At 36.4% G+C, this 15,827-nt stretch overlaps 2 protein-coding genes across 2 annotated transcripts; both read left to right on the top strand.

Moving 5' to 3' along the window:
* Window positions 1-1,048: 1,048 nt before the first annotated feature.
* LOC130943869 (calcium/calmodulin-regulated receptor-like kinase 1) lies at window positions 1,049-1,494 on the top strand. Its single transcript, XM_057871932.1, has one exon. It carries the CDS (start codon window positions 1,049-1,051, stop codon window positions 1,388-1,390), a length of 342 nt encoding a protein of 113 aa, XP_057727915.1. The 3' UTR covers window positions 1,391-1,494.
* Window positions 1,495-12,176: 10,682 nt separating this feature from the next.
* Window positions 12,177-15,125, top strand: LOC130943939 (50S ribosomal protein L24, chloroplastic). The gene is made up of 4 exons (XM_057872035.1): window positions 12,177-12,347; window positions 13,341-13,379; window positions 14,016-14,246; window positions 14,693-15,125. Exons 1-4 carry the CDS (start codon window positions 12,240-12,242, stop codon window positions 14,891-14,893), a joined length of 579 nt encoding a protein of 192 aa, XP_057728018.1. The 5' UTR covers window positions 12,177-12,239; the 3' UTR covers window positions 14,894-15,125.
* Window positions 15,126-15,827: the final 702 nt, after the last annotated feature.

Here is a 15,827-nt window from a genome sequence, read left to right as displayed (position 1 = left end):
CAATGGAAAACTGTGCACTTGCTCATGGAATTGGCTTTGTTGCGGCATCGTACGGAATTAATAACTAATTAAAAAAAATCAGGGTAAAACTGAACCCTTTAACTACTAATTTACTGGTTTAATAATTTAATCGGTTTCAACTATAGTTTAACGAAATAATCATTTTATAATAAAAAAATAATAAATATTTCAGTTTGGAGAGAGAGAGAGTTTGAAGTGAAGCAGCAACATGGCTACTTGGCTTGTTTCAATAGAGGTTGGAAAATATTTCATTGAAAGTTTCAGTTTTGATTGTTTTATGTGCTTGCAAACACTGAGATGTGCACACTTTGTAGTTGAAGAGCCAATGGTGATTGGTCATGAAAGTGGTGGAATTGGTTGCTGGCATTGCAACCACTGCAAGCAGGGCGGTATAACTTGCCGCTCCACCAGTTCATGGTTCCCTTGCTAATAAGGTTTGGACTAATCAGCAGCTTCTCAAACTAAAATCCTTCTAATCTTGTATGATTCTGAATATGGTTAGCGACTTCCAAATATGTGATAATTAGATGAACAATAACCACATCAGTTAGCAAAAACTATGGTGCTCTGAAACAGCTGCATAATATATCAACCCAGGAAAGAAAATGAAAGTATGCATGACAGGTATTTAAGAAAGTAGATACTGTTTGGGCCTCTGGGGGATATTTGGTCCGTTATTAGTATTTTCTTTTTTATTTATGAAGTTTATATTTGCTAATAACATGATCTTATATTGAATTTAGTATAATTAAAATATAATTGGTTGCTGTCTTCTCTCTTTTCTCTTTTGTTGTATCTCACTTGTCCTCTCATCTTAGTGTTAGTTTGCTTATGTTGAAATGAAATTATGCGTTCCTTATGTATATGAATAAAATCCAAAATAGCAAAACAAATTGGCTTTAGACAAATGGATGACATTTCTACATTCCAATAGTGGTCCCAAAGCTAAACTGTTGCGGTTAAAGTTCTTGCATAATTCATTCCTTTATTATCCTAATGAATACTATTTGTTGATGATTAGGCAGCAATGAACACGGATGGAAAAGTTAGTTGGGAGGAGATTGTTGATTCTAGGCTAGAGGGTAAGTGTGACTTTCAAGAGCTCAATGAAGTCGCGGCCCTTGCCTACAAGTGCATCAACTGTGCTCCGAGGAAGCGGCCGTCCATGAGGGACATCGTGCAGGTGCTGACGAGGATTGCGAAGTCTCGGCACCGCAGGAATCATCACCACCACAAAAAGTCCTTGTCAGCAACAACAGCAGATGAAGTTTCCATTGATGTTGATAATCAAGACACCAAGGTTACTGCTGTTTCTCAACACAGGAGAGAAGAGTCTATAGATAGTGCAGCTGACATGTATGATGTGTAGAATATTGTTTTTTTTTTTTTGCATTTATTTTTGTGTTATATTTTCAGTTTTGATGTTTGGCTTTGGATATATAATCATGGTCTTAACTAGACATTTTAGTCCTGAGTGATTTAATTATTGATGCTTGGCATCATCTTTTGTAATTTTGTGTATCATTTTTCTTTCATTTTTTGGTTCCTTGTCTCACCTATTTTCTGTTGTCTTGCTGAAATGACAATCCAAAATTTGTATATTTATAATGCAATTGAAGTCATGGGGAAACAAGTTAGGTTCCATCCCGACTGAATTAACAATCTATATGTAATTTTGGTATAACTCAGGTCAAATGATTCACAAATGATCCTATTATCACTGACAAAGGAAGGTAATGTCGACTTCTGCTTGAGATTTTATGTTCTATATGATGATTAAATTAATATTTCTTAATTATTGTAGTTGTACTTGTTAAGCTATGCTAGTGTACCAGTTTCATTATTCAGATTGAATAAACTCAATTGAGATTTTGATCAGTTAAGGTGAAATAAAATAGTTTGATATCTCTTTTATCAGTTTTTATTGCCCTAAAAGTTTGATCAATTTCAAAGCAGATTTGTGTTCCTAAGCGTCTAACAAAGGTCTGTTCTAGTAAAATTTTGACTTTCGAAATGTTGATGCTATGTTCGATAAATCAAAATATAAGTAACATTCAATGAATACAAATTATTTTTAATATATAAAATGATTCCAATTGACATACATATAATAAAAACGGGCCTGCTACACATACAAGCCTACAAGCAAACAAGTTGGTCCAGCCCAAACAGAAATCACGCGCATGAAGAGAGATAAGATGGCGCGTCAAAATCACGCGCTCAACATTCGAACGGTTACGTATGGCAGACTCTTCCACTTCTTCCACTTCTTCCATTTCTCAAGGCGCTTTCAAAACAACGAAACCCTCTCATTTTCGAGCGAAAATCAAGTTTCAAAATATAGAAATCGTAGTTCGAAAACTGCATCAAAACACCATCAACCTCTCTGTGAAGAATCTGAAGAAAAAACAAACCAAGAATACTCAACGTAAGTCCATTAAAATACTGTATATTTTACTTTTCTTCTACGTCGTTCTTCTAGGGTTTACTATTACTCTTGCTTCTTTGTTACACTGTTCTAAGTTATACGTCGTTCTTCTAAGTTCTACGTCGTTCTACATTGTTATTCTAAGTTCTCCTGCTATTTTTGTTGATTTTTGGGGGTTTATTCCGTAGATTCGGGGGTGTAAACTGCTTAACCTTGTAATGTGGCTCGATATTGAAGCATGGTTGAGTGATATCTGACTGATATCTATATGGATGTATCTGAATAATATCTATGGGTGTATCTCACTGTAATCAATGGGTGTATCTTGTTTGACATCTTTGGGTGTATCTGAATAATATCTATGGGTTTATCTCACTGTTATCAATGGGTGTATCTTGCGAATATCTTTGGGTGTATCTGACTCATATATATGGGTGTATCTTACTGTTATCAATGGATGTATCTTTTTGTTATCAATGGGTGTATCTGAGTCATATATATATGGGCGTATATTACTGATATCTTTGGGTGTATTTTTAGTTTCAGAGAAAATGGCAGCAAGAAACCAAACTAAAGACCTTAAATGTGCCACACATCTCCTGAATAATAAGTTCAGAAACATGACTGAGGAGAAGAAGGCGATTGTGAGGGATCTTGGATTCGGTGGGTTGATGCACATCCCACCACTGAGGGTGGATCACCAACTCTTAAGGGAGCTGGCAAACAACTTCAAACTTGGGGAGAACAAACTGAAGACAGGATATGGTTCTTTCCAAATAACCCCAAAAAAAATAGGTGATGCGCTTGGCATCAATGCAGCAGGTAATTAGCTCAAAATTATAGATGAATATTAAGTTTTTGCTTGGGTGTATATTAACCTGATGCTTGGGTGTATTTGAACCGACTTGGATGCTTTGTTGTCTTCCTTTTTGTAGGAGATCTATTTCCTGAGAAAGTTGATTATAAGAAACTTTCTGATGATGACAAAATAATTTATAGAAGATTCCAGGGTAAGACCCTCAAAAGTCTTACCGATGAAATGATGGAAATCGGCGTTGGCAACGAAGAGGAACGCCTGATGTTCAAGAGGATATTCATCCTCTACATACAGATGGCATTCCTTTTGCCAACGACGATAAACAAAATATCGCCCGTGCACCTGGTCCCAATTTTTAAGATGGACGGCATAGAGGAGAGAAACTGGGGGGGGGCATGTTTTGACCTTCATGATCAAGGGCATAACAGACTATCAAGAGAAGAAGAAGAAGGCAATCAATGGCTGCCTCTTCGCCCTGATGATAATCTACTTTCATCTTTCAAAAAACAAAGGCAAGAACAGGGTTGAAAGACCACCAAAGCCATGGATTGCCAACTGGACTAAGGAGCAGTTGGTGGAAAGAATGAATGCAGAGAGAGAGGAAATTTTGGTGAGTAATCATAATAAGTTGGTGTATTTTATTTACCCGAATGGTGCTAACTAAAATATCTCATGTTTCAGGGGATTGTGAAGTTGGCAGAGACAAGAGAAAAAATGAGAAAAAAAGAAAAAAAAAGAAAAAAACAAGAAATAAAAAAAACAAAAAAAAGGAAGGCGAGCCCAACATTGTCTTCGGACACAGAAACTACTGACAGTGACACTTCTACCTCTGAGTCTGAGACTCAAGAAGACTCAGAGGATTCGGGAAGAAAACACCCCGGCAAAAAGGAGAAAAAGTAAGTACCATAATTGGGTGTAATTTTTTTTTCGGTTTGGGTGTATTTTATTTGTCCACGTTGGGTGTATGTAGCTTATTAAGCAGGGTGTGTTTCGTTTGCTGCGTTGGGTGTATATTGTATATTTAGTTGGGTGTATCTCGTGAACTCATTTGGGTGTATTTTTAGTATGTTCTAAATGACAATTGTTTGCCTTCCAGAATGGACTCAAGAAAAAGAAAGCAGAGGCAAGAGGAGTCAGATTCTGACTCAGAATCTGAATCTGAACCAAGTGATGAGTAATGTCCTGAAATTATTACTCCTTTCTTTTGGCTTCTTTATAAAGATTTTGTGTATTAACTGAAGTGTCTTTTATTGACTTATAGGAGCGAAGAATCATCACCTGGGAAGAAGGAGAAGAAAAAGAAAAAAACAAAAACAACTCCAAAAAAGTAAGCAATTCTTTGGATAAAATTCTGTGATAAAATTAATTTTTTATTTCTGATTGGTACTGTTTTTTTTTTCCACCCAGAACACCACAAAAAAAGAAAAAAGTTGTTGTGGAGGATTCACTTCCTGAAGAAGATCAATACTTTGACGGGTACAGTACCTCGTAAGCTATACTACGGTCTATCATCGTAATTATTTTTGTTAACGTCTTATTTTATGAATGTAGTGAGAGATATGAAATATCGAGTGACGAACTTGATGAATGGCTAGGGGAAAACGTTCATAAATCTGCTGCAGAAGGGTATGTCTTGATGGGCTGTGTATTTGAGATTTTGGTGTCTTTTGTTTGCTAATAACTGTATCTTGTTTCGCAGGGACAACCAAGCTGACCTGCGATCGACAGAAGGTCGCTATGTGTCCTCTGAAACGTAAGAAGCTTTATTATTTAATAAAATCTTGTTATCATGATTTGGATGTATTCTGTGAAACAATTTGGGTGTATTTTGTGGATCAAGTTGGGTGTATCTTGTTTACTAAGTTGGATGTATATTTCGTTTGAATAACATGAAATCTGTTTAGACTACCGGCTGTGAACTTGAGAAGTGATGATCCTTCCTCTCAAGCACGCACAGAACAGAGTAATGTAAACCAGCCGTCTCAGAGCATGTAATTTCTCTTTCAAATAACCGTTACTTTTGTTCTTCTAATAACTTCTACTTCTAATTCTGTATATATTTTTTTAGAAAAAAAAGCCCTTTATTATTTTATTCAAGAAAAAAAAGGCAGCAAAAAAAAGCAAAAACTGCAATTATGTAAGTTCTCAAAAAAAAAAGCCCGTCTTCTTTTTGAATTATTCGGGTGTATTTTTTGACCTTCTTTGGGTGTATTTTAGGTTGACTCCGAATGATTCCAATATAATGGTTGTTAGGGAACAAACGCCGTCGGAAGCGCTTGCAATGTGAGTTTTCCAAGAATATTTCAACCTTATAATCTTATTATTTTCAAATACGTTGTTAACCTTTCATTTTTATTCTTGTTTAGAGTCCCGATCCAGTTTTTTGTGCCGGCATCCCAGCAAACAACCACTGACGCAGATTCCGAACCAACCCCTATGCTATAGATTGAAGGGGCTAGAGAAACGTAAGAAAATAATATTGGGTGTATATTTATTTAGAGTTTGGGTGTATATTTGATAACAGTTTGGGTGTATATTCTTCCTGATTAATTTTGTGTAACTGTGCAGCACTCCTGAAACCCCCAAACAACTTCAAGAAACAACACCCAAGCTTCCCCCAGCTCCAACAAAAATGTAAGTTCATTAGACTAGAATCAATCTTTGCTTATCATCTGTATATTCTTATTCTTACTCTTATTCTTATACATAATGATGCAGTCATCCAGACGCAGAGGACGCTGCTGCCCTGTTGATGATGGCACGGACAGCAACCTATGTTCCTAAAACAGATCCGGGGATGCCATCATTCAGCCTCGGATTGACAGATTCAAGCCAGGAGGGGGCGTCGACGCAGGAGACAGAAAGGGAAAAATCTCCAGAAACTGCAACTATGCTAGAACAATTGGACAGTTTGGTCCAAAAGTTAGCAAGCAGTGCGTCAAAGGGAAAAGACGAAAGTCCACAAATTCAGAGGGAGACTGGGGGAGAAAGTTCTGCAAAGTTTGAAACTCCTGGGGGAATAAATCAAATTCCGGATGATATGAAACAAAAGTGCTACATCTGGGGGACGAGACTGAAGGAAGACGCAGATGGCAATACTAACGAGTATGAGGAGATGTGCACTCTAATTGGCCAAGGAGAATACATTTTGATCAGAATGCACCTTGCATCCCTCCAGGCAAAAAGTGATATAGAATCTCAGGTAATTTTAGACTAACATTAATGTTTTTACACCAAAATCAACTGCGACGTTTATTAATGTAAAATTGATTTCGGCATATATTTCTAGATTGTATCTTCCATCTGCCTCATCCTAAACCAGAAAAATGAAAAGAGGTTTCAGGAACAAATATACTGTCTTCCCCTGATATTGTGGTAAGTGTTACTTCTACGAACTTTGGGTGTATTTTATGCTTTGATTTGGGTGTATTTTGTGCTTTGATTTGGGTGTATGTTGTGTATTTTCGGTTTTTCATTTCTTGTATCGCAATTCTTGCAGAGCATGGCACTTTCGGATCACCCAAGGGGGAATTCATATCCCCGAAAATGAACAAAGAATTCAGGGTGGAAGCCTACCCGAGTTTCATTGAATTCATAGATAGAAAAAAATTAAGTTCGCATCCATATGTAAGTTTTCGTTTCGTAAATTTGTTAGTACGCTTATTCACTTATATGCCAAATAAAATAACAGACTGTTGAAATGTGGCAATCCTTCAGATTTTTGCTCCTGTTTGCCACTCGGGACATTGGTGGTTATGGCTGATAAATACAACAAAGCGGAAATGTCAAATACTTGACCCGCTACACAAAAAAGCTCCAAGCGATGAGAGAAAGGACATTAATAAATTCACTGTAAGTTGCCTCTGTCTTCTTTACTTTAATAGATAGGTCTATTTTGAAGGTTGAGTTGGGTGTATATTCCATATTCAGTTGGGTGTATCTTGTCCATTCATTCGGGTGTATTACTGATTTGTTTTGGTATTTAAGGGATATGTATTTTCAAGATTGATAACATATGCCGGCGGAAAACCTCTCGAGAAAGGCGAGAAGGAGAAGGAAATTAAAGCCTCATATGTTAAAATTTCAGGCCAAAAAACAAGGTATAAATTTGTGACTCTGAACATTAAACTTTCCTAAATGAGATTTGTAATTTATTTTCTTCGTTTTCAGCTATGACTGCGCTATCTACGTAATGAAGTGGCTTGAGTTAATAGACCCGGAAAACATTAAAAAGGGGAAGTATGAATGGGATAATTGGACACAGGTAACTGTCTTTAGAACTATATAACTCTGTATTACTTTACTGAATTAATATTTCTGTTTAAACATAACATACTTTTTAATTGTAGGAGGAGGTGGACCACTATAGAGTGGAGTATGCTTCCCGGATACTATTCAGTGAGATGAATACACAGAGAGATCGGGCAATTAGAGAGAGTAGTGCTATAAGGCTGTCGAAGCCATCCTCTGTATTATTGAGTCCGTTTTGTCAGATTAATTCTGCTGATATAGAAACTGGGTAGTTTGTAAATTGAACAAATGATGTAAATATTTGCCATTTATCAACAACTTCTATTCCATGTATATTTTTTCCCATAGTTAAACTATCTGTGCTGGTAAACTGTCTGTGATGTATTCAAAAACTGTATTACAGGTGTTAAAACATAAAGCAAAAAATCAAGGCATACGCATATTATAAACTGTTACACCCAACGCAAGTCTAATAATACACCCGAGGTTGAATAAAATATACACCCAATTGTCTGTGCTGTATTCAAAATGAATGAATTACATGTACTAAAATATGAAAAAAAAACATCAACTGAAATATACGCCCATAAACCTGTGAATTTTTACAGCTTTTGTTCTATATGTATCTATATATGTGTCTATATGTAAATTGTCAATTAACAAAAATACACCCAAAAGTAACAGTGATTTTACACCCATACTCTTTATAACTATACACCCAAAGAGTTATCCCCTGCTGCTGGTACCCTGAACTGATAATTTATAACTTGTCCCTGATATTGGCTGCAACTTGAATGCGCCACTGATGCAGCATCAAACAGGTTTATCTGAATATAACACTCACGCATTAGCTAAACTATTAACTAGAAAAATAAACTCAATCGCCACAAATTTAAAGAACATTACATTTACCTCGCTTAAAACTTTCGTCTTCTTCTTCTTTGTGGCATTTGCAATCTGTTTCTCCAGCTTTGATCCTAGCCTGTTTTTTGGACGTCCTCTTGTTCGAATCCTTGGCGGGCTTTGAAGCTCGTTAACGGATTCCAAGTTGGCGTCTTCGTGGGATAAAGAAGATGTCCCCTTCCTTTTGCCTTTTAGTGCTTCCATCTCGGCCATGACGTTATCGTACGCACAGTGCAGAATTGCAGTCAGCTCCTCCGATTCGGAGGCAAATTCGCAAATATTTTGCGAACGAAAAACCAATTGGTCGAACCTCTTGCTTCTTGGCTCCATTAGTGGCTCGTCGTGGCTGCTCTTGATGTGTGTGTGTTGCCTCTTTACCTTCTTGCTCCATCGTTCCAGTATGTATCTAGGGGACACTTGGCTTACTTGTTCGAAGCTTAACACGCTTAGTGCGTGACGGCACAGTATCCCTCTCGACTCGAATAATAAGCATTGGCATTTTACCTCGGCTGCAACTGAGTCGTAGGTAACCGCGAACTTGTCGAATATTGAGCTGGAAACTTGTTTTGCGACTTCGTATACTGAATAGCCTAGAGCGGAATTCTTTAATCTGGTGATGCAATTCGCCTTTCCTCTGAATTGGGCTTGGACTTCCCTAAACTTTGCGTGAGTGTACGCATCTTGAAACTGAGCTTCGATGGAGGATTTGGTTGCACACGGTATGACCGTATGAAAATCTGCAGCATCTGATTCTCTCTCTGCTTGCTCCCTGCTTCCGAGGCAATTATCGTACTGTTTGACGAACTGAATGAGCGAGCTGTTCCGGGTGATGTACTTGTTAAAAAATGAATGCATGCTCTCGCTCCTTTGTGTGCTTCTCATCCCTGCCCAGAAGTGGTGGTCCAGATAGATAGGAACCCATATGTGACGGTCTTCGTACAGATCTGCATAATACACCCAAACACACACATTAAAATACACCCGAGAGATCGTACAATTTACACATCTTCTGCAGATTTTAAAAACACATTACCTGAAAGCCACTTGTTGTCCGCAAGACCAAAATTCACCAGAAAATCGTTCCAATTCCTATCGAATGAGTCTTTGCTGTGAGAGTTCCAAACAACATGGCTCATTTGTTGTTCGATATCGGCATGTCCCTTGTACCCGTTTAATTTGCTTGGAATCTTCTTCATGATGTGCCAAATACACCAGTGGTGAACTGTTGTTGGCATACAGGCCTCTAGAGCCCTTTTCATTGATGCGCACTGATCGGTGAGAAAACCTTTCGGAGCGTTTCCTCCCATGCAACGAAGCCAGCATTGAAATAACCATTTGAATGAATCAATTTCTTCGTTCTTCATCAAAGAGCATCCGAGAAGTGTTGACTGACCGTGGTGATTCACCCCGACAAAAGAACCACAGACCAAATTATACCTGAAACGAATTACCATGGTCCAGAATGCAAAATCATTAGGTACACCCCAACAAATGCTTCGAATACACCCAATGAAACGGCCAATATACACCTCTGCTGCGGATTCGTAAAAATAAATTAATTTAGCATCATAAACAGGGACATTTTGTTACCTGTTTGTATTGTAGGTGGTGTCGAATGAAATGACGTCTCCGAAATACTCAAAGGCGGCTCTGCTTCTTGCGTCGGCCCAAAAAGCCAGCTTAATCGATTGATCCTCCTCGAGTTCGAGCTCAAAAAAGAAATTCGGATTCTTCTCTTTCATTCTTAAGAAATATTTCCCGAATTCCTTTGCATCTTCTTGTTCGGAAACATTCCGCACTTCCCTGGTAATGTAATTCCTCACGTCATTTTCGATAAAATTTAACTCGCGGTGACCCCCGGCAGCCGCAACAAATGATTGGTAGGTTTTGCTTGGTCTGATACCGGCCTCGTCGTTATTCTCTATCGTACGACGAATGGACATGCTTAGTTCCCTGTGCTGTTTGAGCATCTCTGCTTTGCTTGGACAGCAGGGGTGTGAATGATCCAGCACAACCTTTGAAATGATCCAAGCACCGACATCCTTCAATGTGTGTATATAAATTCTTGCAGGACAGTTTAAACCGGCTGTCGGATTGGTCTTCTCGGTTGGAGATATTTTAGATCTCCATTTTTCTTCTCTGCTACATGTAATCAGTTGATTCTTAATCTCGTTTCCCTTCCTATTTGTGCACCGAACTCTTGTAGAGAAACCTGCAGCCTTGGCGTAGTTCCTGTAAAATTTTCCGGCATCTTCAAGGGTGGTAAAGGTCATTCCGACCTTCGGAACAAGCTCGTCATCAACAATCGAGAGATGCTGCACAATACACTGTGTCAGAACTGTGAATACACCCATAGATATGATACAAATACACCCAATCATGTCTAATATGATACACCCAAACCGAAACAACTCAACTACAGAATGACCTTTAAAGCCATAAACTGTCAATACACAGGCTGCAGAATACACCATGTCAAAAACTAAAAACACACCCAATCATGTCTGATATAATATACCTGAACAACAACAACTCAATTAAAAATAACAAAAAACCAGTAAAGTGTATATACACCCACACTTCTAGCTAAAATACACCCAAAGAAGAATTGATCTACACCCGAGCGTCTGCTATAAATTCCAGGTAATTAAACAATGTTGAGCAATTTTTAAACTACACAATGCTATACAAATTACTGTAAATCAAACCTCAGGAACTTCGTTAGATCCATAATCCACTTCGCCTGGATTCAGCACACAATCTGAGCTTGAAGGATCCATTATCTTCAAAACGAGTTCAAACTTTGATTTCAGAAAACAACAAATCAAAAGATAAAACGAAGCTCGAGTTGCAGAGAGAGAAAAAGATAACGTAAACGAAGAACATACCAGTGAGAAAAGGAGAGGAAAAGATCGATGGAGAAGAATGAGGGAAGACGCGCGAGAAGAAGAACAAGCAAATCTCAAAATAACGAAAACGAAGAAGGAAACAAATATTTTAAATTTGGAAGTTAGATATACGCGGGATATTATATAGCGCATGTAATCAACGTACGTGGAGGGGCGCGTATTTTAACTTTATTGTTTAATAAACTTGTAAAGCATACAAGCCCTAATGGCTTGTATGCAGAGCTTTTCCGTAATAAAAATTAAGAATAATTGAATATTTATTAATATATAAATTTATATTGGGATTTTAAATTTTAAAAAGTATAAGTTAACGTTTAAAAGTATTTTCATAAGTGTTTTCAAAAGCAACACAACCTTTTAAATTAAGAACAAAAATATATATTTTTTATTTATTAAATACAAAGTAAAATGTATATATTTTTAAAACATCTCAAAAAGTGAAAAAACTTTTACCAAACTGTATTTTGTATTTTACTATTTATGTTGTTTTATTATTATTATTTTAAAATAATATTTTTTATTACGGTTATTTTAGAGACTAAACTTTTTTTTTATTTTACCAATAATCTTAAAAAATAAAGAATCAGTAAAACCTAAGGGTTTTGGATTGTTATTGACTTATTGTAGAAAAAAGAAGGAGAAACAAATCCAAAAGAGAGAAAAAAAAACTAACTGCCTAAAAATATTGATTGTTAATCTTTCTTCCTTTTTTTTCCTAACAAAACTTTTTCTTTTCCTGTTAAGCAAAGAGAGAAATTGGGCTTCAACACGGCCCAATTTAGAATTCAGAGCAACTGATACGATGTCGTTTCATGCATTCCCTCTTCTTTTCTTCTCTTCTATTTCACTCTCACACTGCATTATCCATTAACGTTATCAGAAGAAGAAGAAGAAGAGGGTAACAGTAACAATGGCAGCATCAGCAGCTATGGCTGCTCTTCAGAGCTCCATGACGTCACTCTCACTGTCCTCCAACTCCTTCCTCGGACAGCGTCTCTCTCCTCCTTCGCCCCTTCTGGTACCCCAATTCGTCTTCTCTTTCCCCATTTCCTTTTATTTTAAATCCAAAGCTTCAATTTTGAACACTCCACGTGCTTCCTTTTTACTCATTGTGAATTCGTTCATTTCCATATTTCCTTGTTTCCTATTGCATTCCAAATTCATGTAAGGTAGTGCAATTTTTGCTTTTGAATTCATACTCGGGTTTCTCTGCAACTTGATATGGCTAACTCTCTTGGCTTAATATATAAGGTTCATTCATGACTTGAATTTCATATGCATATATTGGTTTTGGATCAAGGAGATTGTTAAAGTGAGAAAGTAAGTATCTAAAAGTGAGGAGTTTGTAAAGTGAGAAAGTAAGTATTTAATCACCCTTGAATTAAGATAGTGGGACTCACATATGATAAGAAGTTACAAATTCAACTGTGATTAGACACTCATTTTATCACTTTACCAATTTTTTCCCGTTAGAGGATGCAAATTCACTGGTTTTAGGGGTTAAGATGAATCGTTTTGTAATTTGGCTTGAATTTGTTGTTTTTGAAAAAGAATGAGAACTATGCCATTTTGAAAAATCTGAATTTTGATTATTAAAATATATGTTTGTGGTTTAAATTGTGTGAAGTTGGGAAGGCTACAACATATGTTGATGGATGCTCATATATGTTGCAAAATGATTTGTGGTAATGCTGGTTATGGAAAATCTAGTTATTGTTAATATAATATCATCATTTATTCATGCCGTAACTATAGTTTATTTCCCTTATCCTTTTATTATCTTCATGTCTTCAAGAGATGCAATGTTTTTTTTTTTTTTTAACAATTTTAACATTTGGAAAAACCTTTGATCTTCCTGAAAGTTTCCAGATTGTTTCCAATTTCATTGTGGCATCCATGCTAGTCTTAAAACATCTTTATGCCATCAAGATTGTAACTAAGTTTACCATAGATGGTTGTACTGAAAGGTTTAGTTGTCTAATTTGATATTGTTTTATGTTGCGACATGCAGAGTAAGTCGGCAGAGAATCCATGTCTTATTGTAATGAAGGTGAGCATTTGACTCTTGCCTCATCCATATATTCCATGCGTGCCTGATTTGATTATTCTTTTGCGAAATTCATAAATTCAAATCAAAATGGACCTAAAGGTTAAGGATAGTGTAGTTAAGCAGACGATGTACTTCAGTTGATCATTTATTAGATTCTTTAGAATGTGATCCAATTTGATTAAAAACATTTCCTAGCAAGTCATACGAAAATATAGCGTGGTGCAACCAATGCAAGAAGAAAAACATATATTTCATTTTCATAAAATCTTGAGGTTCATGCAAAAGAATGTTACTAAATTCATGAGTTATTCTTTTGACATAGTGTAATACCCTTTCTACTTTAGTGATGTGGAACTTCCTCATTCATTGATGCCGGATATTTTTTCAACTTAACACTAGCACTGAAGACATGTTTAAACTTTCTCTGTGTTTGAATTACCATAATCATAGAACTTTTGATGCTCTAAAGAAAATGAAACAGAACAAATCTTAAAGCTTCTCTAACAAATTATGAAAAAACGTGAAAAAAAAAAAAACGACAAGGTCATGATTCGGCATGGATTGTCTAGGTAGCCTTAGTACTTCTCTTCTCACTTGCATAATTTAGGTTTTTTTTTACTGCTTCTCCTTTGGCAGCTTAAGCGATGGGAGCGAAAGAAATGTAAACCAAACAGTCTTCCCATCTTGCACAAGATGCATGTTAAAGTCGGAGATACAGTGAAGATCATATCTGGACATGAAAAGGGAAAAGTAGGGGAGATTGTCAGGCTCTTCAAGCATAACAGCACTGTCATAGTGAAAGACATAAATTTGAAAACGAAGCACATGAAGAGTAGAGAGGAAGGGGAACCAGGGCAAATTATTAAGGTTATTTTCATTTCTCTACCAGAAAAACACAAGATTATAAATTCTTTGATCCTTCTGAATGTTCTTCACTTGTGTTTTCATTTGGAAAAGGATGGATATATCCTCTAACCTCTACGAACATCTCATTATTGGTTATTATGCATATGCAATTTTATTTTTGATAAACTTCATTATGGTGTTCCCTAATAGGATGTTTGTGAATTTTGATTTTGGAGGGAAAAGTGAAAGGAAATGAAGTCCTTTTTTACTTCAGATCCTTCTCTTCCATTTCCCTTCGAAAACTCCAACTTGCAAACACAACCAAAGAATAGACGCATCGATCTAGTACTTTGCTTAATGCTTTAATTGTGATTTTGCATATTAACTATCAAAATGTGCATGCGATTTTTGGCATATCTCTTCATCTCCTAATACATGCGAGATTGTTTTCTTTCCTCCAATTACAGATTGAAGGGCCTATCCACAGCTCAAATGTGATGCTGTACTCCAAAGACCAGAATGTTGCGAGCCGCGTCGGTCATAAAGTCCTTGACAATGGTAAAAGAGTCAGGTACCTTGTAAAAACTGGAGAGATAATTGATAGTGCAGACAATTGGAAGAAACTGAAAGAGGAAGACAAGAAAACTGAAGAGGTTGCAACCACCTAGTTTTGTTGGTTGAATTCTTCAAGCCCTCACCATGGATGTAACAATAGGTGTACCTTTTTTCTTTCTCACTTTTCCCTTTTCATCATTTGATGTATATTTTTACATAAAACCTGAGTAATTAATTTTGCTCTATATTGTTGGTTTGACTTTGGTTAAGAGAAGAATTCTTTCATGTCTCCCACCCAGATCCATTATGTGCATCACGTTCAAGAAGAGAACATTTTCTTTTGGATTTACATCTATTCATATCATTGGGTATTGTGAAATGGATTTTGGATTTTCTCTCAAATTCTAGTTGTGGCATGAAAAGGATGAGTATAGAAGACTAATTGAGGATAATATTCTGATTATTCCCATGTGATACTCTTTCACTTTGTGACAATGAATGGTTCAATTCAACACTGAAAAATCTTTGAGCATGCTCAACAAATCTCTAGACCCTAGTATTATATGTTATATTATTCATTTTCATGCGTTTCCAAATCCAACTTGGAAGTTGGCATGTGTTGACTTGTACAATATACCATCTACTAATTATTACTATTATTAATGTAGATTCTATTTTGTTTCATTTATTTTTACATAAATATATTCAACAATCATATAAAAATGTCATCAAAATAGGAATAACAATGTCAATATCATTTTCCATGTAAGTATGTATATGAAACAATTTTCTTTCTAATAAAATCATAACCAGAATTAACATTTTGTGAAGCTGAATTCAGCAAACCATATGCAATCCCGTGAATATGGATATGGACATGTGTTGCGGCCATTTCACAAACACTTGGCATCTATGCATGGCAACAGGAATTTTTTTTATTTTTCAATAAAGTTAGAAACACACACTAACCTAGCCACCATTGCTAGGATTTGAACCTGGTGTGGCTTAGTTTGAGGCAAACACCTTGCATGGCAACAAGATTAACAT

This window comes from Arachis stenosperma, chromosome 8 (assembly GCF_014773155.1).
Source record: "Arachis stenosperma cultivar V10309 chromosome 8, arast.V10309.gnm1.PFL2, whole genome shotgun sequence".
NCBI classification, from domain to species: domain Eukaryota; kingdom Viridiplantae; phylum Streptophyta; class Magnoliopsida; order Fabales; family Fabaceae; genus Arachis; species Arachis stenosperma.
Note: the sequence above shows the minus strand (reverse complement) of the source record. Positions and strands in the feature narration are given on the sequence as shown.

Bases quoted from the DNA above. Each gene is read 5' to 3' on its own strand.
- LOC130943869 (XM_057871932.1), top strand. From the start codon at position 1,049: ATGAACACGGATGGAAAAGTTAGTTGGGAGGAGATTGTTGATTCTAGG.
- LOC130943939 (XM_057872035.1), top strand. From the start codon at position 12,240: ATGGCAGCATCAGCAGCTATGGCTGCTCTTCAGAGCTCCATGACGTCA. The intron at 12,348-13,340 runs GTACCCCAATTC...TGCGACATGCAG, and splicing joins CTCCTCCTTCGCCCCTTCTG to AGTAAGTCGGCAGAGAATCC. The intron at 13,380-14,015 runs GTGAGCATTTGA...CTCCTTTGGCAG, and splicing joins CATGTCTTATTGTAATGAAG to CTTAAGCGATGGGAGCGAAA.